Source organism: Danaus plexippus, chromosome Z (genome assembly GCF_018135715.1).
Source record: "Danaus plexippus chromosome Z, MEX_DaPlex, whole genome shotgun sequence".
Lineage (NCBI taxonomy): Eukaryota > Metazoa > Arthropoda > Insecta > Lepidoptera > Nymphalidae > Danaus > Danaus plexippus.
In genome coordinates this window covers 1,069,482-1,093,826 of record NC_083559.1, presented here as the reverse complement: position 1 = coordinate 1,093,826, position 24,345 = coordinate 1,069,482, and the positions used below count along the sequence as shown (strand labels likewise).

At 30.1% G+C, this 24,345-nt stretch overlaps 1 protein-coding gene across 1 annotated transcript; it reads right to left on the bottom strand.

The window, feature by feature from the left end:
• Positions 1–1,009: 1,009 nt before the first annotated feature.
• LOC116777600 (alpha-1,3-mannosyl-glycoprotein 4-beta-N-acetylglucosaminyltransferase A-like) lies at positions 1,010–19,973 on the bottom strand. The gene is made up of 11 exons (XM_032671236.2): positions 19,877–19,973; positions 10,805–10,934; positions 9,992–10,012; positions 5,117–5,325; positions 4,860–4,972; positions 4,357–4,585; positions 3,784–3,996; positions 3,596–3,703; positions 3,236–3,432; positions 2,904–3,114; positions 1,010–2,508 (listed from the first exon to the last, which is right to left on the bottom strand). The coding sequence occupies exons 2-8, from the start codon at positions 10,911–10,913 to the stop codon at positions 3,671–3,673; spliced, it is 927 nt and encodes a 308-aa protein (XP_032527127.2). The 5' UTR covers positions 10,914–10,934; positions 19,877–19,973; the 3' UTR covers positions 1,010–2,508; positions 2,904–3,114; positions 3,236–3,432; positions 3,596–3,670.
• Positions 19,974–24,345: the final 4,372 nt, after the last annotated feature.

Below are 24,345 nucleotides of genomic sequence, written 5' to 3'. Positions count from 1 at the left end.
CAAAGGTATCAAAGTACATCATTATCATAATGTATATTTTTTTATTCTCTTTCTCCTCTTATCTTCATCCAATTAACAAATAACTTTAGATTATCTTTTCTTTTTTTTATATACGAATATTCAATTATTATTTATAGTAAATTCAATTTGCTTTAGTAATAGCCCGCGTCTTCGTTTTAATTTTATCACAAACATACTGACAACATTAAGACGAGAGTTAATGTTATAGTACCGTTTAAGTTGTGTATATTATATAAGTATAGTTAATCATTTGAAAATGTGTACTTATTATCAACTTTTATTTAATTTAATTTGCAATGAATATTAAAATCGTGGGACTTAATTGTGAAACGTATATTTTCTAACGAATCAGCTGAAATTTTGTAAAACAAATTCATTTTGGATGTCAATGCGTAATCAACTTGGAGAAGTCATTCTTATACCAATTTGGGACTCGATATTTTTAATTTATTTATTGATGGATGGGCTCGCTAAGAACAAATCAAAAAGCGTGCTAAGCAATGCTTTATATGAGCATTTAATTAAAGGAAGTTAAATAAAAAAAATGAATTGTTACTTAATAACTTAAGAACTTAAAGGGTAACTTGTCTAGAAATATAAAAAAAAGAAATAATTATCTGCGTTTGATTGAAAGTATACAAATCTTTCTAAGCAAATCCGAGGACTTAAATCTCGAGACAACTTTTGTATCATATTAATATTGTAACGGGTGAAAGTATTTAGTATAAAATATAATTTTTCGTTCTATCACAAGTGAACAACGTTTTTTTTATATTATTCAGAAGCAGTAATTTACACATTATATTATTTTGTTAACGTGAGTAAATTTTTTTTATTAAAATATCTCTTCCAAAAAAGCCGGAAATATATATCAAATATTATGTTAATATCGAAATTTGTTTATTTTATCCGGACTTTTGACTATTTAACATCAGTTGAAAGAGATAAATGAAATTCAGATTGGGTTTGGAAGTTTCAAATGAAAAAATCTCGTCAAATAAATTTATTAAGCAGAAAATCCTTACACTAATGGTTACAATGTATATCAGAAAACATAAAAAATACTTAATTAAAATATATAAATAACGTTTGAAGTCACGCTGTCGTGTCCGGTGGAAGGTACTTCTTCGGAGACAGACGCTTAACATCTTGTAGATACGTCTGTGTTGATTCCAATGATTCCAACGAACAGTCCAAAGCGTTATAACCGTAAAAAATATAAGCCAAAGGCTTTACACAAAATAGCTTAACAAACAAACGGTAAAGAATAATAATGCTCTTTATTACTAAAAAGCGATCGTTGAAGAAACAAAATAAATCAATATTACACAGGGAATACACTGTAACCTTATCATTAAAGAGAAATCACTTAAATCTAAGCGTTATATAGACACCAATATAGATGAGTAATTATAAATGTGATTAAATATTGTTTACTCAGAGTTTAGTCAATGCTCCGGAGTTTAACTTGGAAAATGTTGGTTGAAACTTACGTGACTTACTGAAAGTTATCCTTCGCTTTGGGCACTCCAATCAGTTATAAATTGAAAATTAACAATAATATATTATAAGAAAGAAGGCCAAAAGACCTCATTATATTCCAATCCCAAGGAAGTTGTAAAACCTACAACATTTCCTACCGACATTGGTTCTTAAATTTACAACCTAAAATTAAAGATACTTTCGATCCCCAAACTACATCACATACAACCCTGTAGATTATTCCGATTTTATCCCAGTCGTTTTCAAAAGCTCTCGATCGAAATGAAGTCATACTTACGATAGATTAGGATGAAATACAAAAAAACAAACAAACTTGAAAGATGTTACCCTTAAATAACATTTTACAAGACCAAGATATATGGGCGTTAGACACGCTCATAGTGAAATTTAGTTATAATCAATTCATTGAGATTGAAATTTTGATTTATATGTATTTATTTATGTATGTCATTATAATCCTGTCATTACTATTTCTAATTTACAATTCTACCCCTTCCCATTTGCATTACCACATTTTCAAGTTTAACTTCTTCCGCGCGGAGAGACTCAACGCACAATTTTTTTTCTCACATTTATATTTATTTCAAGAATAGGTATCCAGTAATAACATTATTAAATCAAAATCCTATTTAGCTAGATCAAAGCAAGATAAATAATTTTGCAAATTATAATTACGCTGCCGGTTTCAAGTTAATTATGAGTGGTATTTCCTTCACAATTAGCTTACCGGAGCAACTTATGTCATTTAATGACTAGATCATCATATTCCATTGTGACTAGCTGTGTTCGTTATAAGTAGATCCTTTGAGAGTAACATTCTCTAATGTGAGAATGTGAGTAGCCTTGTCCATTATGAGTAGCCATGTCTTTTGTTAGTCTTGTATAGTCTTTTACATAGTGAGTAGCGGTGTTCATATATTTTTAACCACCTGCACCTGCTTTCCGCTGCTTAGATGTATCTTGGATATGAGTTAGCAATTTAATCTATAACACAGAATTAATTAGTGATCAATATCCTAATAGAAACACGTCTATTGTGATAATTAAGATTATTTACAAGTTTATGATTTATTGTTGTGAAATTGTAACTATTTAGTCTCAATTACAACAGAATTCTCGAACACACAACTAAACAGAACTTCGTGCTCTGCACAAAGTGAGCTGAAATTCCTTTCAGCAAACACTAGGTATTGAAACCGCGCCTAACAATGTTTACAAATACACAAAGTTTTGTCGTTCAGTTTAGGAATATTATAGAATTTTAATACGCATCAATATACTTCAGACATTTAAAAATATTTTGAAATTTATCTTATTCTTTGATTTTGTTAAAGACAATACTGATAAAATATACTGTTTTTAAAACTACATATACTTACCTCAGATAGAATTACCCAGTGAGTGCTGTTTTTGGTAACTCGAATTCTAATAGCAACCAAAGCTCCTAAATTTAGGTCCCCACTGGCAAAACCTAATTCGTCAAACCTTTTCACCATGACAAACTTTCGTTTCCTAATCGGAAGAGCTTCGACTACGGCGTTGTCAAATATATCGCCGTAACGGTCAAAATTGCCACTTCGGAATGTATATCTGGGAATTTGATAGATTTGTATCTTGGTAAAACTGTATATTGACAAAATAAGATTTTCTGCCTTCAAACTTTAAATTTTTGTCGGCACAGGTAACGAAAGTAAATGTTTTTTTATGGTACCTGACAATATTAGTGGGCTCCCTAAACCAAAATTCCACGACGTTTCCTTTCACCGGGTTTATTCCCCAGAAGAAAGTTTTTCCGTCGTATGCTTTCATAGGCGTATGATTCTTGAATATTTTTATATCGGTAAAAACTCGTTGGACTGCCGGGTTGTCGTGCGGGAAGAATAAGGATCGGGCTTCATTATAACCAGGCTGAAAAAAGTACTTTAGAGAACCTTTGCAATCAGCTACAATGGTTGTCTGTGGTTCTTTATAAAACAATTTGCTCGAACTATTTACTCTAGAACTACTAATTATGTACTTTACTCCTATACATGATATTAAAACAATGTGGGAGTATTTTTTTTTTATTTACCTTTATTTTTAGAATTTTTCCTTGGAGAGTAGAAATTCGTCCGATGTGGTTGAACAATGAAGTCTTATACTTGGGTCAGATTTGCGTCTTGCTGTTCGTGCAGGACTCCTGAAATATTTTACACATATTAAACATTTTGTCTCTATTTAAAATGCTATTTAAGATCATTCTGTCATGTATTTAAATACCGTGGCCCGGTCAAGAGAGCAAGAGCTGTCAGCAATGTAACTCTCCAGAAGCCAATCAATGGGCATTTGTTTGTAGAACAGTTGGATATAGGTCATGAAGTAAATTAGATCAGATGTTTTAAACAACTTCCCAATACCGCCGATGTTGCAAAATTCAAGCACATACCAATCAGGATTTGATTTAGTTTTGGCCTTTGCAAAATCCAACATATGCTGTAATCAAAAATGTTTATTAAGTTGTCAAAAAAAAAATATTTTTATATTGACAAATAATTATTCGCAATCGCTGTTTTTCGACATTAGAATTAATATACTAATATCGCACGTGAGTAAGGAGTCATACAAAGTAATACAATCGCAAAGAAAGTTGTTCTGAGACACCTAAATACAAAATATAATGGAAGTCAAAAACAATATTCGCTTTGCTTTCAACTTAACAACAATAAACATTTACACCAGATATAAACGCATCTAACAAATTCTTCATTTCAAATCAGTCAACAATCTCGTATATAAAAAATTCTTTTGTCTATTGATTGATCATAATAAATTTTTCATTAGATGTCAAATTACCTCGATGAACCTCTCCTTAACAGTGACATCGTCTTCAAGCATCAGGTAATAAGTTCCCCTAGAGCGTGCATAGGCCATGACATACAAGACGTTGAGATTGTGTTTTGTACGCCACATGACGCGCTTGTTCGAATCCCCGAAGTTCAAAGGTAAATTATCAAAATCCGGATAATAGAAAGGAGATGGTACTACCAATTCGACAAGACCAGTATAAATGTATTCCGAAAACCTAGAATTATACAAGATTTTATTTCAGTTCACGCTTTCAACTCATAGCATATAAATTTCTGTGGTAAAGTTGAAACAATATTTATTCTTTAATATAATAATTATTAAAACACATTTAAACTTTCAGCTTTTTATAAGAGCCGATGTATTCCAATCCTCATCCATCTTGCCTTTAATTAACATGATAATAGCTTCTCACGAAGAGAATATGAGAGCACATGCAATTAAAAACTTTATTTTCTTCTTTATCGTCAATATTCTTTGACAGTACTTACAGTGTTGCAAGTTTTTCCACTAATGGACGGACGTAGTCCATTTGCGTTTCAGCGACCAAAACAACGATAAGATTTTTATCCTTCTCCTCATCAGTCATACCATGGATAACATTCTACAGGAAATAAAGATTATATCATTCTACATATCCAAACTAAATTACTGCCTCATGACCGTAATACGATGGAGTCTGAGATCGAAAGGTCTACAAACAATAGCAAAAATAAAGTTCCCTTTAGTTATAAGTCAGCAAACTCACCGAAACCGTTGATATAATATAAGATCCTTTATCTCTGTGAACAGTTGGAATTCCGATAACCACATCACAATTCTCCCGAGTGCCATTCAGTAGGAATGCTGGCTTCAGGCTGGATGGATGGTCATTCAAATGGGGCATTAGTTGATAGGCGAAAGAATTCATGACCGGCTTTGCATGTTTAGGATTCGCCCCGAGGTCCCATTTCGTACCTGGATATAATTAATTAGAAAAACATTCGTAATGCCAGCATCACTTTTTAGTTTTAAATCGCTTATACACAAATTCTTTATTTCTTATCGTCTTATAAATAAAATATGATAAGCACATACATTCGCATGCAAAGGACATCATTTATTATTTTTATCAAGTGGAATAAAAGTTAATACAGCAATTCGTCATTTTAAATAAGTAAAGTCAGAAAAGTTATACGACCTCTGGTGTACGGAATCCCTAAGAATCAATGCTTTTGTTCATTCAGTATCAATTATCTGTAACTCTATTTAAAATATTTTGCTGTATTCAATTTGATTCATTATCACAGTGTAAAAAATTTAATAACAAACTTTCGCACAGCATAGACAGTGTTTTAAACAATGAAAGTGTATTTTATATAGTTAGTTAAGTGTAGTTTAATATTAAACAAGAAAAATATACTTTCCTTAATTTCTATATAAAGTTATTTCTACTTAAACGACAAAATAAATATGACGTAATAGTTGGGTTTGACAGAAGCTGAAAGAAGTAAAGAGTTTTGCCAAAGACGCTTGCGTATAAACTTGTCTTACACGTATATTTTTTGTAATCATGCTTCGGAAAGAAATATCTGGTCAAGCATGTATCGGTTAAAACATCGATATCTGTAAGGGTATGTACTGCTAACTCACGTATTCATTAGCAATATGAACCGTGACGCTTGAAGTGCTTGTCACGGCTGTATAAAAAATCCATAAATTAAAAGCACTGAGTGTCAGAAATTCTACTGTAACCTTTACCAAACTCTTAATATGTATCGAAGACTTGGTTTTCAACTAGACTTATTTTGTATTTCGCCTGTAGAATAAAAATATTCTAATGTAAAACTACATAAGATAAGATAAAATCAATTAGACGTCTATCATTGGTCGTATTGACTGGAAAATATGTGCATAAGAGGCTAAATCTAGATTCTAAACTGTTTCACTAAAAGAAATTTTGATGACGTATTGGTTTACCGTTGTGACAATGTGTGGTAAAAAAAAAATTTTGTAATTATAAACCTTTAAACATATTTCTCATCTATGTGTAAAATTTTAACGAGCTAATTCGAACTTAGACCGTAATGCTTATGCGTCTCTGTCATCTGTCTATCGATGGACATCAGTTACCTATAGAATTGTGTTTCTATTAACGCACATGTACTATATGTGGAAAGTATACATCATTTTCCACAATTGTTTCCTATATGCGATACTAGGCAGCAGCTCCGGCTACGCGCGAGCTCTTTACAAAAAATATAAAATAGCCTAATTAAGTTTGAGAATTATTAAACTTAAAATATGATAACTTTCAAATGGCACGCCAGATTTAAATGATTTAATAACTAATTTACAGATAGGCGAGGGACTTTGTTTTATAATATGTATTGATGATTGATAAATCGATAGCGTCCTTAACACTCAAATAATCAATAATTTTGATCCTTCGATCAAATTATAAGTGGATGTAAGCAAGTAGGTACCTACTGTGTCCGGTGTTTAAATTGTCACCACAATTCCTCAAACCTATTTAAATTATTTTCTTAAATGTAATCAATTCAAGTAATCTTGATGTTTTAAACACGAGAGCCAAAACTGGTTAAGGATCACACGAACCATTTTGATTCACCTCAGGCGTTGTATCACATGACAGGTTTCCTCGGTTCAATTTCATCTAGTATAACCTCACAAATTCTATCTGAAATTTGTGATAACATTCGTAGCGGCAGGCGATATTTAACATGTGTACATACACGTAATCTGATTTAGACGTATATAAAGTTTACCGCAGAATTTAATCAATAATCAATGAAATAAATCTTTCAAAGTAAACATTGTTTAAAGCAATGAAATGTAATCTGTAACGAAACAACTAAACAGTCACAGAGCCCCTTTCAATTACATGTATGAATAGGCGGGTTCGATTCGATTAATGCAATCTACCAGGAATTTATGCTCTCGATACACTGGAATGATTTACCCTACCTCCGGTTTGTTCGATCAATTAAGATGTTTTAAGTAAACAATTTTAGTCAGATACACAGAATTCTCTGACAAAATACTATTAAGGAGATCCGTATGATACGTTTTGCGAAATATATTGTTCAGATCTAAGACTTTCGTGAGTTTTATTCATTTAAATGAAACTAATATATTTCGGATAAACTGCGCGGATTTTATTATTGTAAAACTACATAATCCCGACTTTCCAGCAACCGTGATCACGGGCAGACGAGATGTCAATGTCTGTCAGTCGGTCCTTGTTATTTATCATCTACCGCCATTGATTGCTTAATTTTCTGGCGTACCGCTCTGGATGCCGCCAGAATGCGCTCACGGTGTCGGACACCGACAAATATTAATACCAATTAAACCTTATATTAGGGTGAATATAAGCATTAGATAGATGAGATAATTGCTCTGAAAACCCGTCTATAATTAAGTAGGTACTCCCACTTGCAGCCGTTTGTCATATCTAACAGAGACGCGTATAATTTAGAAGTTAATAATAAAAGTTTTAAAAGTTAAATAACGCGACATAGATGTTAATGCTTTGTAACATTTTCATATTATGAAATCTAAATCTGGAATGACCGAGTTGCATGTAATTTTATATGGAATTGCGTTTATTCATGTGCAAATAGCTTTAAACTCTTCGCAATAACAAAACTTGATTAACAAGGCTTGTTGGTACATTAGTCCGCAGTCTATTTTAGCACGGTTTTCCAGCTGGTTGCACATAAACAAGTAAATTAACAAAATAAATTTAATGCTATTCATAGTATAAATTAATTAAACGATTCAAAGCAAACGTAATATCGTGTTTTCGTGAATAAATTCATAATTATGTTGAAATATAAACGAATTAATACATATATATATATATATATACATGTATATATATATATATATATATGTATTATTAAATTTTTCAGACGTATTCATAATACATGCAGAGGGTAAATATATAAGTGTTTTTTATTAATTCGTTGGTCAAGCCCTTTTATACAATAACGAATACCAAAATAAAGTAGTCCTATATTTGATTTTATAAATACTGACACACTATCCATATCTTTATATGACTAATAATACAAATATCTATGAATTCTCATTACTTTTCAAATTGTAACGATAATGTTTTCGTCTGAATTGTCTCAAGTCCATTGCGTAATTTCATTAAAAGTATTCTTTATTTATCAGAAAAAAAAAAATATTCAAAAATATTCCATTTCTTGGGTGACACTTTTAGACTTTTATGTCGAAACTTGCCCGCATTACTTTCAGCTATTCTTTACAATCTATCGTATATTATACATTAATTCAGACGTGATACATAATGTTTATATTTTGAAAAGACAAGATGTCATCTGATAACGCCATCAGATAGGGCATTTGATAAGTTAAATCACAATAGTAAATTAAGGGTAGCCGAATTAGTTACTTATAATTTAGAATTCTATCTTAGTGTAATTTTAAATAGGTATAATGTATTTTTTATATCAATTCATATCCGCAATGTACTTAACGAATACAGCCTTTATTTAACATAAAAAAACACGACAAGCCACATATCCGATCCATTATATGTTAACTGAGAATTGAAGAGCAGAATTTTGTATCGTTTTACTTTATGAGCTACTCAAACGTTGTAGTCACATCGAGGTTGACGGAACAATTAAAATATACGCCCAAGTAAATAAAGGCATCATAAAATTATACCAAATCATTATTGGCTGTTGAATATTTTCAGCTGTAATAGTGTCTGTTTTAAAATTAATTAATAGTCTGTCTTTAAATTAAATACAATAAAATATTAAGCATGTCTTAAAATGAGACGAAGAGTTATTTGTATGTAAAATCCACGTTGTATTTTCTTATTATTAAAATAAAATGTTTGATAAAAATCGAGGCTGCATATAAGCCAAACCACACTAGTACTGTAGAGTTTAGAAGAATAAGTTTTGTGAGGCGGGCTGTAAGAAAAAAACAACTAAGTTCATCAAGCTGTAACACAAAAGCTGCTTTTAACAAACTAGCTATTGAAGATAATAATCGCACTACGTACATATGCGAGACTATTTTTTACCAAAGATAATTAACTTAAAGCCAGCGTCAGTGTTGTTTCCGAAATATTACAAGCATTAAATTAAATCTACTTGTCTAATATAATTAAAATATTTTTAAATCAATTACTTTTTTTCACGTTTGCAATTAAAAAATGTCAGGCGCTTTTTTTAAATACCATATCGAATTTCAAGAGTTCGATAATAATTAAGTTATAAGTACAATTACAAAATGCGTGAAGGCGCTACGAATTCGTTGTCGCGACGAAAAATGTCTCACTGATCACATGAGAGTTTATGTTTTATACAGAATTATGACTAGTTTGTACAACAATATTCTTGCAAGGCTTACGGACGACTGTTTTAGTAATTGATTACAGAGAAACACATAACTATTAAAGCGGAATACGCTACGTTATTTAACTGAATTTATTTTATATAAATCATGTTTCTAAGCATAAACAAATAATAAATAAAGAGTAAGCAAAATAGTGCACTTGAAAATTTGGTTTTTTATTATAATGAAGCAATATTGTGAAGATATTGTTACCAATATTAGTTATTGGTGCTCTTACCGGTAAGGTGCTTGTAATAATCTGAAACAGAAAAACATAGAATATTAAGCATTAAGTTATTTCGGAAACCAGATATTCAAGATGAGATCTGTTTTACAGAATTCATTAAAAAAAAAATATCTAAAAGTAAAACACGAACTAACTTTACGACAATAATTATTCGCAAATATTATTCTGTGTTATTAAAAATAGTTTATAATATTATTAATTAGAGTCATAAATTAATTAGAAACTCCGAAGCGGAAAATGCGTTATACTTTGAGCTCATGAACTCTGCTGTGGAATTTACCTGAACATTTTATTGCCGGGTCAAAACCCTTTAATGTAACTCATTACTACATACCAAATTAGTTTCAGCACAGTGAATTTGAAATATAGATATTAAGAAAAACTATTTAGTAACTATTTCATTAACACCATCTTATTCAAAAGACTTTTTATCTATCATGAGCACTTAACGATATTCTAATCAAATTGCAATGCTTATTTACACTTATTTTATATGTGTGCATTGTTTTACAGTATCCTTGGATTGAGATATAGAGAGAGCTGACTTGTCTAAAATACATTTAATACTTTCACAATTATAATTAAAAAAAGTATACGAAAACTTTATATATATATGTGACAAATAAGTTAGATATGTTTGTAGTTATATACAATAATATTAGTTCCCTTAGTATTCAAAAATTAAAATTAGCTCATAAAATAAAACGTTGATACAAGCAAAATATCTGTGTATGAAGAATTTATTATTATAATAATAAAAGCATATGTTTATTTAATCATAAAATACTGAAGTGTTATACTCACGGACAATACATGATATAAATATTGAAGACAACACGAAGATCACGATGAAAAGGGTGCAGAAACCACGTCGCCGCGGCAGGTAAGCGACGGGTCTAGGTGCTCGCATCATCCTGATGGATGGTGTGGAACCCTAAAAACAAAACCGTCAGCTTAGAAACTTCGAATAAAATTTCCAATAATAGTCCACTTAGTTCCCAATATCATTCTTAGACCGTGTCAGCTACCATCGAGTAAACGTAACAAATAACATAACCTATTTCCTATTTCCTTTCGTGAATAGGCTTCTGCAGATTAAGTATAAATTCGAAATATCACTTAAATCTTCAATGTTACTTCAACTATTGGTAGTGCTACGCTAAAAGCGTTTTACCAACAATATGTTGATGCTGAATATTGCTTTTAAAGGCTTATAACTCATGAAAGCACCGTTCGCACCATTTTGTGTTATATATATCAAACTGTATGGATAGATTATTTAATATATATATAGAAAGTAGTAAATAATAAGCAATGAACTTTGACATTATAACAATTGAATGTCTTAAAGTTTTATAGTGGGTCATGAAAAACTGGGGCTTAGCTTTATGTTCAGAAACTGAGGACAGAAATAAGGAGGAAAATAACATTGTTTGAACAATCATCAGGTTGTCAGAATTGTACTATACTTATATGACAATTAGTGTTGAAATTAACTGTTACTATGTTATACAAGTATTCAGTATACCTACATTAAATTAGAATGTTTACTCCATACATTACAAAGAAAATGTTCTATCTCATCAATGAAAAGAACGTTAAAAATTGCGAATCCATTAAATTCGTAACTATACTGAGAGCATGGAAAGCCGTTTATAGGTTTTTTTGTCCTACTAGATATATAGTGCACAACGAAGAATCTAATAATAGGGGTTATTTAGAGAAGAAAATTCTTTTATATTTATAAAGAGAAATAAATAGCTTTGTTTAGTTTAACATTTTATAAGGACCTTTGTGAACTTATTAAAAGTATCGGAGAAAGGTTTTTGCAATCATATTAAAGAGCTTGTTGAATGTTGAGAGAAAAGAAAATATATCGTTATTGAATACAGTTCGATAGTTAATTAATACTATTTGTAGAATCATTTGTTCTCGACATAAACTCTGTAGGAAGCTTTTCGGAATTTTAGATTTCTCACAAAGAGGTTCCAACGTTATGAACATTATTTTCAAATTAAACAAAGCCAGCTACGATTCTTTTTTACTCTAATATGTAATGCTATTAGTACCTACTGATACCTAAACATACAAGTTTTCAATTAATGTTTGAAGTATCGGTGAAACTAAATATAAATATTTATCCAGCCTGTTCAAATGTTACGTTCCGGTGAAAAATAAACTTCGTGATAAAGTTAATACATCTATTCGTTTAGATTTTTTTTTTAAATAAAATATCTATCATCATCATCAGCCTATCGGAAGCCCACTGCTAAGCATAAGCCTCTAAAATATCTATACGTTTGTGATAATCTGTTGCAAGGCATTAAATTTATATTTTGTTTGATCGGATTCTTAGCAACTTAAGAAGATAAGACACAAGTAACAAAGAAACAAGTGCTATTGAAAACCGGAGATCGTTTGTATTAAAATCATCTTGAAATATATATGTTTTCTATAAATTCTTTATCTATTTATAAGTTGTATGTATAACGAATTCAATTACTTTATTCATAATATTAATTTAAACATTTTAACAAATGTTTGAATATGATTTAATTATAGATATATTGTTGAGTTTGTCATTCAATGTTTAACCTTCACATTCAAGTGATGAAACAAAAATCGGTATACAAATTGGTCACGAATATGCATTTACACGAGCGCGAAAACAAAAGAACCAAATTTCAATACAATATTGTTTATTTGTGTATATTTAGCGATCTCGTTAAAAATATCCTACCTCAGTGTCACCTCGCTTTTATTAAAAATTTCGTCGCACCTGAACATTCATCGAACATTTTGATTGTTCTGCCTAGTTTTTTATAGAAATTTAAATGAAAATGTATGAATACAAAAATGAAGGATTCAAATCTATTTATAAGAATGATAACAGACGAAACCTTTCAGCATTCCATGGATACCTCTCGCTCCTACTTCTACTGCGTACAAATTTACAACGGACCTTTCTTCGCGAGTTCGTTAGTAAGCTCGTATTACGTGTCGACCTTGCTGGCATGATCTTTGGGGATGTTGGTTTCCCAAGGAACCGTGAGCTCTATTATCACAACGCCACAACGAGCTTTAAAATTCGCGAATATAAAAATATGTCCGGTCTGAACGCCGTCGCACAAATATCCTCTGGGATTTTATATTGCTTCTCATACGTATCCATCATTATGGTCCAATCCGACGCCTCTTTAATGATAGAGTAAGGCTTGCCGTTTGATTTTGTAGCCCCAGTGCCTTCTCTCCCAAAACCTATCGATCGCTGGTTTGTGGTTATTTCTTTTTGCGCTCTTGGTACCGAAAGACTTCACGCTTCACGTATGATTTCTAGAACCCTATCGTGACGACGCGACCATTGACCTACCATACCTTACCTCCGAGCAGCAAGTGTTTAGCAGTTTCAACTACCTTCCCGCAGATGTAGGAAGTTTGTTCAGTACATGTACTCCATCTAACTAAATTACTCTGATCTGATCTGGGAGAGTCATTGACGCATTGAGATAAAAAAAAACTTCAGCAGTGCTGGCGACCAATCATGAACCAAAGTGCGCCATTTCAGTGCTAATGGGATGCAAAAATCTCTCTCAAAAATTTAAATAAATAATATGACTATTCTATAATTGCAATACATAAAAGATTGAATTTCATTAATCATTGGATATTTATTGAAATATGCGTATGCATATGAATGAAGAGTATGAACTCTGGTTAAGAAATTAAAAAACTTTGCTACAGATATCGGACAGAGAGCTAATGAAATGTTCTACTGTAAACAAGTTTTGTATACTGTAAGAAACTTTGTGTCCAAGACTGAAGACACCACAAGATTAATACCGCTAAATAAATACCGACAGAAATATAAAGGGACACCTAAGTTAATATCGACAACACGAATTAATTTTGCAAATAACATTTTATGTTTAAATTATGTCTGTAATATTATTAATTAATGAGGCTTTCACAATCAACGAATACACGTCAAATAAATTCAACATATGTTTCCAAGTACTGGAGTAGGTAGTGACAAATGTTGAAAACAAATCATTTAAGCCTCGGTAATATGTCACTGAACGTGGCAGGTTTGACGGGCTTTGTAAATAATATTTAATGTAATATATTGATTGATATGTTTAAAAAAAATTTGAGACAAACAGAAATTTAAAACTTGTTTACATAAAAATTTAGAAATACGGGGTTGGTAATTAAAAAAGGGATCCACTAATCAATTATTATATAGAAATACATTATCTTCAGTATTTTATGACTATTTTCAAAACACTCTCTGTGAATCACTTGTCATTTAAGTAATCGAGTAAATCATAGGGCAAAAATGCCATACACCATTTCGGAAGAGAGCTGACACTCTTATATTGCCGGACCGATATTAACCAAACGTAGCTTGGAACTAAAACAAAATTTATTTCAACTGAAAAAAACAGCATCAAAAACAGTCCATCCGTTCGAAAGCTACGATGGTACAGACAAACACACACACACATAGACATAGACGTCAAGCCTATAATACCCCTTCTTTTTGCGTCGGGATTAAAAAAAACAGTTCACAAATTTAAAAATATCCGACAACAAAGTATTTTTTTCTTGCATGTAATGTTGTTTTATTTTTGTTTACTTTAAATCTTATACAAACACAATTATTGATACAGAGGCGAAGTGCAAATACAATAATACTAATGGAGGTTCAGTTCCCTGTTGCCGACGCTTTAATACATTTTAAATAACTTATTTAAAGACACGTATAAAATTATTTCGATGCAGTAAATGTATGTACATTCATGTTTATTTATTTTTTTAATCCTTATCACCAAATTGATAAGTTAAAAAAATGTTTCAGATCACTGTTTGGAATAAATTGTCAACTTGAGGGATATTTACAAGACAAATGCTCTGTGATCTGGAATGATGCTTTTTGAAAGACTAGAGAGAATTAATATATAATTAATCAGTGAAATAAATATGTATAAGGAATGATTTAAAAGTATTACACTCGACCGTAAGGGTTTTAAATAAATCTAATCTAATTATTCTTTTGCCATTAGTTTGTAATAAATTCGCATTTGATCATGATCATCCTCTCACAAAATGACAACTACATCCAAGAAGTCAGAGACAGAACAGTCTAGGTACTGTTTAATGTTTTCTAATAAAATCTTAAGTTTTCAAGCAAAGCTGCTCAACTCCCCGTACGCAAATGTAAGTCTTGAAGGCTAGGCACCTCTAACAACCTCTTAGACGTATTAAAGTTGACGTTTAAATCTGTCAAATGCAACGGAAATAAGTAAAACTTCCAAAAATACATTCGCGCTAAGACTTACGTCTTAATTAAAAAAAAAAAAATTCAGAATATACATATAAAGAATATGTAAATTTATGTAGTATTAATCCGAAATAATAACTGTGTTCTGTATACGAAATTTTGGAGTTCGTTTGTTAAATGTATATTCAGTTTTGAGCTGACGATGTCAGCTTGCGGTTCGTCTACCAATCGTATTATATCAAATAGAATTAGTATACTAATTAGCATATAACAAAGCATTAAATCAATACCGTGAGTTGAATAACTAGCATAAATTATGTACATAGATAAATTAATTTAATATCTGTATAGATTTCTGATAACTAAATTTAAGCATAAGGAATTCATAAATAATTTTCGAAGGTTTTTATATAGTTATCGTATATTTATGATTAATATATTATAAGGTTAAGTGTATTTAATGACTGAATATTGTTCCACCAAAAGGGGGAATTAGTATAATTGTTTTGAGAACATTTAAAATATGTTGTGTGTCTATGAAACTTTCTTATCATTTCATTTTGATACTATAAGGTGAGCTGTTATATTTAGAGACGGATAAAGTTTTTTAAATGCCAAGGATAAATATAAAAGCTATCAAACTAAACTAAATATCAAAGGTCTATTGAAGATCCCATTACAATAAGCCCATCATGCAAAAAAACGTGGGCCTGGGAAGATTATACCAGCGCTTATAACATTTTAATAAATTCTTTTCCTTAATCATCTTAAGGCATTAATTTTTAAAGTCTTAATATACAAGGGAATTTAATTAAATTTATAATACCGTTAGAGCTTTCAGAATAATAACAAACATACAAGAAAACCTATAATATTTATGTTATTATAATATAATTTGTATAGTTGTAATGTGTTTATAAGTCATCATATAGTACATGACAAATTACTAGTATTACCACTACATACAAGTTACTTCTATTGTGTTCGCATCCAACATTGAAGCAAAAATAATAACTCTGTAATCAATAACATTTTGATCACACTCCGTTTATCCCTTTTCATTACTATCGTAAAATTTACCTTCACTTAACATTTACGCGCAATATGATGAAATACATTCTCATTCAAAATTATCAAAATTAGCGCGTTTTTAAATTCAATAATTTGAAATATTCTGAAACTTTGACCGTATAACTTAATTTGAAAATTCTACCATATAACTTCAGTTCAGTCAAAATTTAAATGGTCCCTGTCCGACGGGAAACCGCGTTCTAAACTTTTTGTTACTAAGTAAAATTATGTAAGTGTTATCTAAAATTTGATCAATATAGTATTGTTCAAATTTAAATTTTATTATGAAACATAAATCCTGGATTATAAGAAGCTTTTAACCTGTGGAGTCACACTATTACGTTTCCGTCGTTTTGCTAATTATGCTACCGGGTACCGGGCCTTGATTCGAGACAGCGAATTTTCCATTGCCATTTCCATTCCATTTCCATTCTAAATTAAATTTTATTCATTTTTATTTTTATTATTTTATTCATTTTTATTGTCCTAACGGAACTTTTAACGCTAAAAGTAATTAATAATCTGTCTATTTATAATATTAAATAACCGTATCTTATTAATTCCAAATGTAAATTAAAGACGGTACACATATATTAAATGAAGATAGTTGAAAGTTATTGATTTTAATTATTTTCAGTTTTGTTTAAATTTAATAAATTAATAGTGAAATTGTATCGTTTATTATTTTAAAAAAGTTCAATTCTAATCTTGTTTCTGAGAATATATATTTTTTCCATTTTTGTCAGACTGTCTATTGGTTTTTATGTTCCATCTTATCTTCGAAACTATCAAACTAATTCTGACGCAAACTTCCACTGACAAAGAGATGTTGTAACAAGTTCTGACACCAAATCTTCTGCAAAGTTTCCACAATTTAAAATACTGAATTATACCTGAATATTAAACAACTTGCTTCCTTTTCTTATTTAAAAGAAATTTCAAGATAAATTAACGTGTATTTCATTCCATTTCGTAATATATAATTAAGATATATTCTTACTGAACTCATCATTTTAACGGCTACACCATTTGTTATGTATTTTTTGTTGTTTCTAAATCTGTAAACATTATTATATATGACTGTACTCTTCGTGTCATTGGTGATGCGTCAGTATTACGCAATTTGTGTGCAAAATTTTGCTAAAATCCGTGCAATGAACGCGTAAAAACTAAATTTTAGATTGCAAATCCTTATAACGTCAGTAACCATGTCATAGTTCTTTATTAAAATTAAAAACCTTCTTCAGGACCAGCGGACGAACTCGAACTAACGACAAAGGAAGATCAAAAGGGTTCCCGTCCATGACAAAGTGTACCGTTACACAGAGAATATTCATTATTCGCGTAAAGCAATTGAAATGCACAATAAGTCTCAGTTTCTTTGAAGGTAAAGGTAGATATTGCATATCTCTCGCCTTTTATTACAAATAATAGGAGTTAAAACTATACAAATGGAAGATTAAGTCTAGCGTTTAAGATTACATAATAGAGAGAGGTGCTAACATCCTTTTCTATAGATTTGTGCATAGTTGACTTGATAATAAATTTATAACAGCTCGACACTTAAAATTTTATTACCCCGACGGATATTTGTACAAAAGGGAGAATAGAATAGTGAGATCAGATAAATTTGCCGTCGTCTGAAAATGTTATTTAATTCCTTTACACAGACTAAGATGTGAGACGCAGATAATATCTATATATATAGAAAGAAAATCATTTATATAAATTATTTTATTTCGTTGTAAAAAAATTCGTTGGCAAATAAAGTTCTGTTTGGTATCCTCTTAATTGAAATAAAATTCAAAACTAGGCGGAAATAAAGAAAAATCATCATCAATCAATACTAAAATCCAACGACTAATTATGTTTGAAATCATACGCGTTGTAATTATGATATTCACAAACCGGCATGATCATTAACGGAAATACATAACTATTAAAACCGTATAATGCAACGTCGGCCATATTTAACGCGTAATTTGAACAGTCTATCATGATACAGCTTTTATAATGAGTTAAAGCAAACGCAATAACATAATCGAAGTTTATAGGACACTCTTCTTTGAAGGATCGCATGTCTAAGGAGTTAGGAGTTAGGAACTTATTTATTAATAATTTGAGATGGCAACACAGACTCTAATAATAACTTTTCGCCTCTTGAGAGACGGATCAAGTGTATAAATTTTTGTCATCAAGAAAACACAGCCCCTGAAGAAGTTTTCTTTATAGTCAACTGATATATTGCTAACAATGGTTCGATTTTTTTTATTTAAGCCAATTTTTTTTTAATAGGCCCTTTTTCTAACGCGACGGTCTAAGTTTATCGTTTGAAGGAGTAAAATATACATAATTTTGTCAGTTAGAATTTAGAGCGCTCACAGTGGTGAAATAAAATTGTAGATATATTCCTATATAATAATAGTTAGAAGTTTTTTTGATCTTCGTCTTCTTCATATTAAATAACGTTTTATATTTAATTTACACGGCTCTTAACTATTTAGGTGTTGAGTTTAATTAAGTTAGCGAACGATATGGGAGACCTTTTGAGCGTGACTGTAAAATATATAATGTTATAAAATTCTGCTCTATAACATTATTTTCGAGACAAATTATATATAAAAATGAAAATATTTTTACTTTATGTCTCATAAAATTTTCAATGTGGAATGATGAATTTCATATCATCTTTGGGTCTAAGATTGAGTGATTCGTGTCTTAAGGTCAGGTTAGTGTATAATTAGACATATATTGGCTTGGAAATTAAGGATTTTTATTGTATAAGTCGACGGTTTTCGTGTAATAAACTTTACAGCAAATATTTGTTCTTTAATTATCCAGCAAAACTATAGTATTTTAATTTAAGAACCGACAAGTAATTCCTTTTTTTTATAATATTTATCACATTTACAAAAGCTTTGTTACAAAGTTATTTTAGAATTAAAGAGTGGTTGGTCTCGAAACTTAAATATTGATATATATTCTCGAAGACACTCTTTTATATTATTAAGATATACCCGAAATAAGTTTTCTTTGAACTTTAAACTGCCATAAACTTCATGCAAACTCTCCGACGGTCGGTTTAAATTCTGAAGGCTTCCGACGGCAACATACGAGTTTATGAATTTAGCTTTGATTTTCCAAGTATTTTTTTTATTAAATAATAAATAGAATAATTTGTTGATAGTCTTTTCTCGACAGCCGTGAAAGCCCAAAACTTTAAAAATTATTAAATGTTATGTCAAAAAGATTTATTTCATTCGGGACTTTCAGAAAACGGATACTAACCGCTTAAGTTACAATTATTATTTAACATATTTTTTATTGACAAACTTGTTTTTCTTTAATATACTTTTATAAATAATTTTAATAGAAAGTTTTTGAAAGATATCATTTTACATGAAATTGTCGATTTTTCCAAAAAAATGACGAAAAAATAAACACAAAAGATTTCAAATTTTTGATTACTTAGATCTGAAAAAAAAATGAAAAATGTACAAAAATCATATTATAATGATACTTACTTTATTCCATTTTCATCAACGACCGGGTGAGTTATCAACTTTGTTACTCTTAATATGAACGCGCGCGGTAGGTCTGTATCTTTCAACAAACCCCAACGTACTGCGACGTTCCTGGCGGCAAAATCAAAATATACCTTTTTTCCGGGCATGCGCAGTCAGCGTAGGGACGAAATCTCGCGCCATTTTGAATTTTAATTACGTATGGTAATCTCATAACAATAGTATCTAAAACCGTCATATATTTGACCTTGACCTTATGATATGTTTAAATGTTGTACATTTTCGACTTGCGATCCACTCGACGTGTTATAAATGAAGGTCACAGAGATTTTTTATTGATATTCATATAGATTATGAAAATAAAATTACACCGAGTTAAATGTAATTAGATTTTCACAATGATTCTTAGAAAGATATTAAATTATTTGCCATATCTGTCATTGTAATTTCGTCTTCATTTTTTTTATTAAAAACCTTATCTGAATTTTCAATGGTATTTATTTTTTTTGCGTTAATCAGTCGCTCGCTGTCGACAAAGCTATCAGCATTACGTTTAAAACTTTATACCCTTGATGCTAGTGTGTCTTTGCATATATATTTTTTATAATGAAATTTAAAATATATATATCATATTACTTTACATTTCAAAATTTTATCAATGATCTCATAGTCTTTTGATGAAAATATATTTTCATCGCTAACAATAACGTGTAACTTCTTAGCAAAAAATGACATATACTCTTATTATGACATCTAAGATTGATTATTAGTGCTGAATGTTCAATACCTAACTTATATATATATATATTTAATTTATCCTTTTTTATACGTGTATTCTACAATCTTCGTAATAAATGTCTAATATTAGGATAAAAATATACTCACAGGATTAGTCTCAATGGTATAAAGCAACATTTTATTAACGACGGAGTAGTACAATCTATAGATTACTATTAATTTCCAAATTTCCAATTTTTACAGAATACACATATAAGGCTATTTTGATTGAAAATTTTCAAATTTTTATAAGGAGAGATGAGAAAATTCTTAAACTAACTTTCACTAACCACAAGTTGATTTCTGATGAAGCGAGGACGGATCTTACAATGATTCTTCAAAACTGAATTTATCCTTTTCGGATTAAATATTTTTTTTGAAACCTTCACTCGCATTTCAAGCTAGTTCAATCACAATCGAAAGATAAATATAATTATACACAAATATACAGAGTTACAAATTTCTATTTTATAGTTACTCGGATTTCTGGAAACCCGTCCTTGGTGGTAGCTTCTCAAACTTTGTACGTCAATTTACTTACCAGCTTTTATCTAATACTATGAAATGTAAGTTTCATGCAAGTTAATATATACTTAGTAGAATATTTTGTTACTCTGAGTTTAGTTAAGGTAGCGTCAGCATAATAATATTATGCATTTCTTTTAAAAACTAAGCGATTTTAATCTTAACCTTATTTAATAACCTTAGAAGCATACATTCATAATTTATATTGATACCAAATATGGCCTCTAATGACAGATATACAAATATTTTGTTACTGTTATCATATAGCCTTATCAAAATTTTTATATTGAGGTTAGAAACAAGAGGTACATAGTAACATTACAAACATACATTCACCGATCCTTTCTAAGTTATTTATGTATTTTTATATAAAAACTTATTTAATTATCAAAAAAAAGAATTTTTATGTTTTACACACTTGTTTAACAAAGCGTTATATAATTTTCTTATATACTATTGTGACGATAACTTGATAATGTAAAATAACCGCAAAATCAAATTCAAATCTCACCTTAATCAACTGTTCGTTATGTTCATCAAAAGCAGAAAAATTCAAACTCTTCATTATAAAGCGAAGACGAGATTCTTTTTAAATATTTATATAATCTCGCGCTTATAATAAAAGGAATAATATTATGTAACACAATAACATATAATATATGAAAAATAAATATCATCGTGTTCACATCCTTTGAAGCACTCCTCTTGTGCGTGGGGGTATCTAAGTAGGTGTTCTCAAATCTAAGCCTCGCGTGTTGTTATCAAGACAGTGGGTACAGCTGCACACGATCTTTATCCGGACTGAGCCACAAACAGCGATCTTTGTTTGCTTTGAATAACCTTTAACATCAAAAATAGAAGAGTTGTTTGTATTTTTAAAGGTCTCACAATTGATATATTTTTCCAATATTTTAAAATGGAACTGCAATTTTATTTCGTCGCACAAAAGTGTTATTTTTGGATGAAAGGTATTTTGAATTTTATTTATTCTCTATAGTGTAAGCGATGACAGAGTTCATATTGTATTGTGTTTCCTCTGTAAATGGTTATTTTTATTTCATCATATTTTTCATACAATATATATATATAGCAGCTATTGTCGGGAAATTGTAATAACCTTACACACAGACTAATAGAAAATTCCAAGGTGCAATTTCAGTAAAGTAACAATGTCTTCTACTAAAAGTTGTATTGTTTATTAAGTTTTACTTTCAACAAAATTCACGATAGTATGAAATTCTTCGAAATTATTCATAGTTATTTATTACTAGATCTTAAAATACTAAACATTGATCTATATAATTTTAATTGTTCGAAGGATGTTTTCTGATATACTATAATAGTGCATGTCGATTAGCCGATGTGAGATTGTTCGTCAATGAAATATCTATGGCATGGCATGATACCAATTACGAAAATGCCTGACGAAATACAGTTTATTAAAGGATTATGTTTCCCGGGCGCAATTTGCATAACCATGAGTATCAGATTCATTATAATCTGCTCGTGTATTTCCAGCTAAAAATAAATTGAGTTTCGGAGCTTAAAAACAAAAACAATATAAAATCAAATGAGTATACATATGTATCATACATAGAGTGACCAATAGCTGTAATGATTCATTTTCTTCAATATTCCAAATTCAAATAGTAATTACAATTAAAAAAAAAACCGGTTTAAAAAACTCCTGCAGAAAAAAATTTCCATATGTATCATACATAGAGTGACAGATAGCTGTAATGATTCATTTTCTTCAATATTCCAAATTCAAATAGTGATTACAATTAAAAAAAAAAAACGATTTAAAAATCTCCTGCAGAAAAAAAAATCTCATCATCTGTTTCGATGTAGCAAAAACATTTATACACAGATAAAATAAATTATTATACTGTATACTAACAAAGCATAAAGACCGGCAAGAAGAAAGTAAAGAACGGTATCATGTTGCTATCGGTAATGAATCTTTACAATATTACCTCTGACATAACGGATTTTCTGTAGCAGGGATCTGTATTGCGAACCAGCGGAAAGTTAATTTCAATTTACTGGATGCTGATATCTCATAAGTATTTCTATGAAACCTGAGTTTGAATAGAAGTTCGACTATAACTTATTCACGTTGCTCCCTACGTAATAACATCGCATTTGTATGACTCAAATTAATTATAGCGAGGAAAGTTTTTGGTATTCATATAATTTTTTAAATTAGATTAATGTTATATAAGATTTATGTTCGTCATAATATTTTCCATTCAATGAAGCAGATTATTAACGTGATGTACTCTCTACATTTCTAAACACGACATAAGAGGCTTCTTATGTGGATTTCACGGACATATGTACATGTGACTTTAAAATAAAGTATTCCTGTATAAAATGTGTTACTTATAAGTTTTTAGTGAAATGATTTTAATCGTTTTGAGATTAAGTATGTTACTAATACAAATACCCAATTAACATTTTCCTAATCCTGCTATAAAAAGCTGACTTAGAGCTTTATTATTACTGAAAATAGCTGTTTTAGCCGTAAGTCTATAATATTATCTAGCTATTATAAATCCAGAAATAGCTAAGCTGATTCAGCAGATACGCAAACTTTGCCCTTTGTTATAAGCATTATAATTAGACGGACTCTATTTTGGGAAATTCCGTATATATCACGTTGCCTCGCAAATTAGAATCTAAATTCAGTTGAAAACTCATCGTCAAAGGGAATAAAGATAGGATAAATGATATATGTATATGGAAAATTTATTTGATTCCACTCAACAAGAAAGATATGTTAAAAAAAAATCAATATTTTTTTTTTGCATGACACAGATGAATCGAATGCTAATTTTATCAATCATTAAAATTAATCACTCTGTAAACTTTTTTAAAGTAATGCTACTAACATCACAAGCACAAGCGCAGGTTTTAGCCAGGATTTAATCCGCCCAGCTTAGACGAGTCGAGAATAAATGGTTAGTGGATTAGAGACAGCTTTGTCCTTGGGACCTTGTCAATAGCATTAAAATGTGTTCAGAAGCTGTGTAAGTGGACTACACAAGTGGAAGTTAAACATGCATAGTTTTAACTAATACTGGGTATTCTCAGTTAACTATAACTACAGTTAAGGTGTTTCTATTTATAATTGAAGACGCCAGTATGTCCATAGCTAGAAATAC

Coding starts and splice junctions, on each gene's coding strand:
- LOC116777600 (XM_032671236.2), bottom strand. CDS start 10,913: ATGATGCGAGCACCTAGACCCGTCGCTTACCTGCCGCGGCGACGTGGT. Junction 4,973..5,116: donor ATATTATATCAACGGTTTCG/GTGAGTTTGCTG, acceptor TATTTCCTGTAG/AATGTTATCCATGGTATGAC. Junction 4,586..4,859: donor GTGGAAAAACTTGCAACACT/GTAAGTACTGTC, acceptor GTATAATTCTAG/GTTTTCGGAATACATTTATA.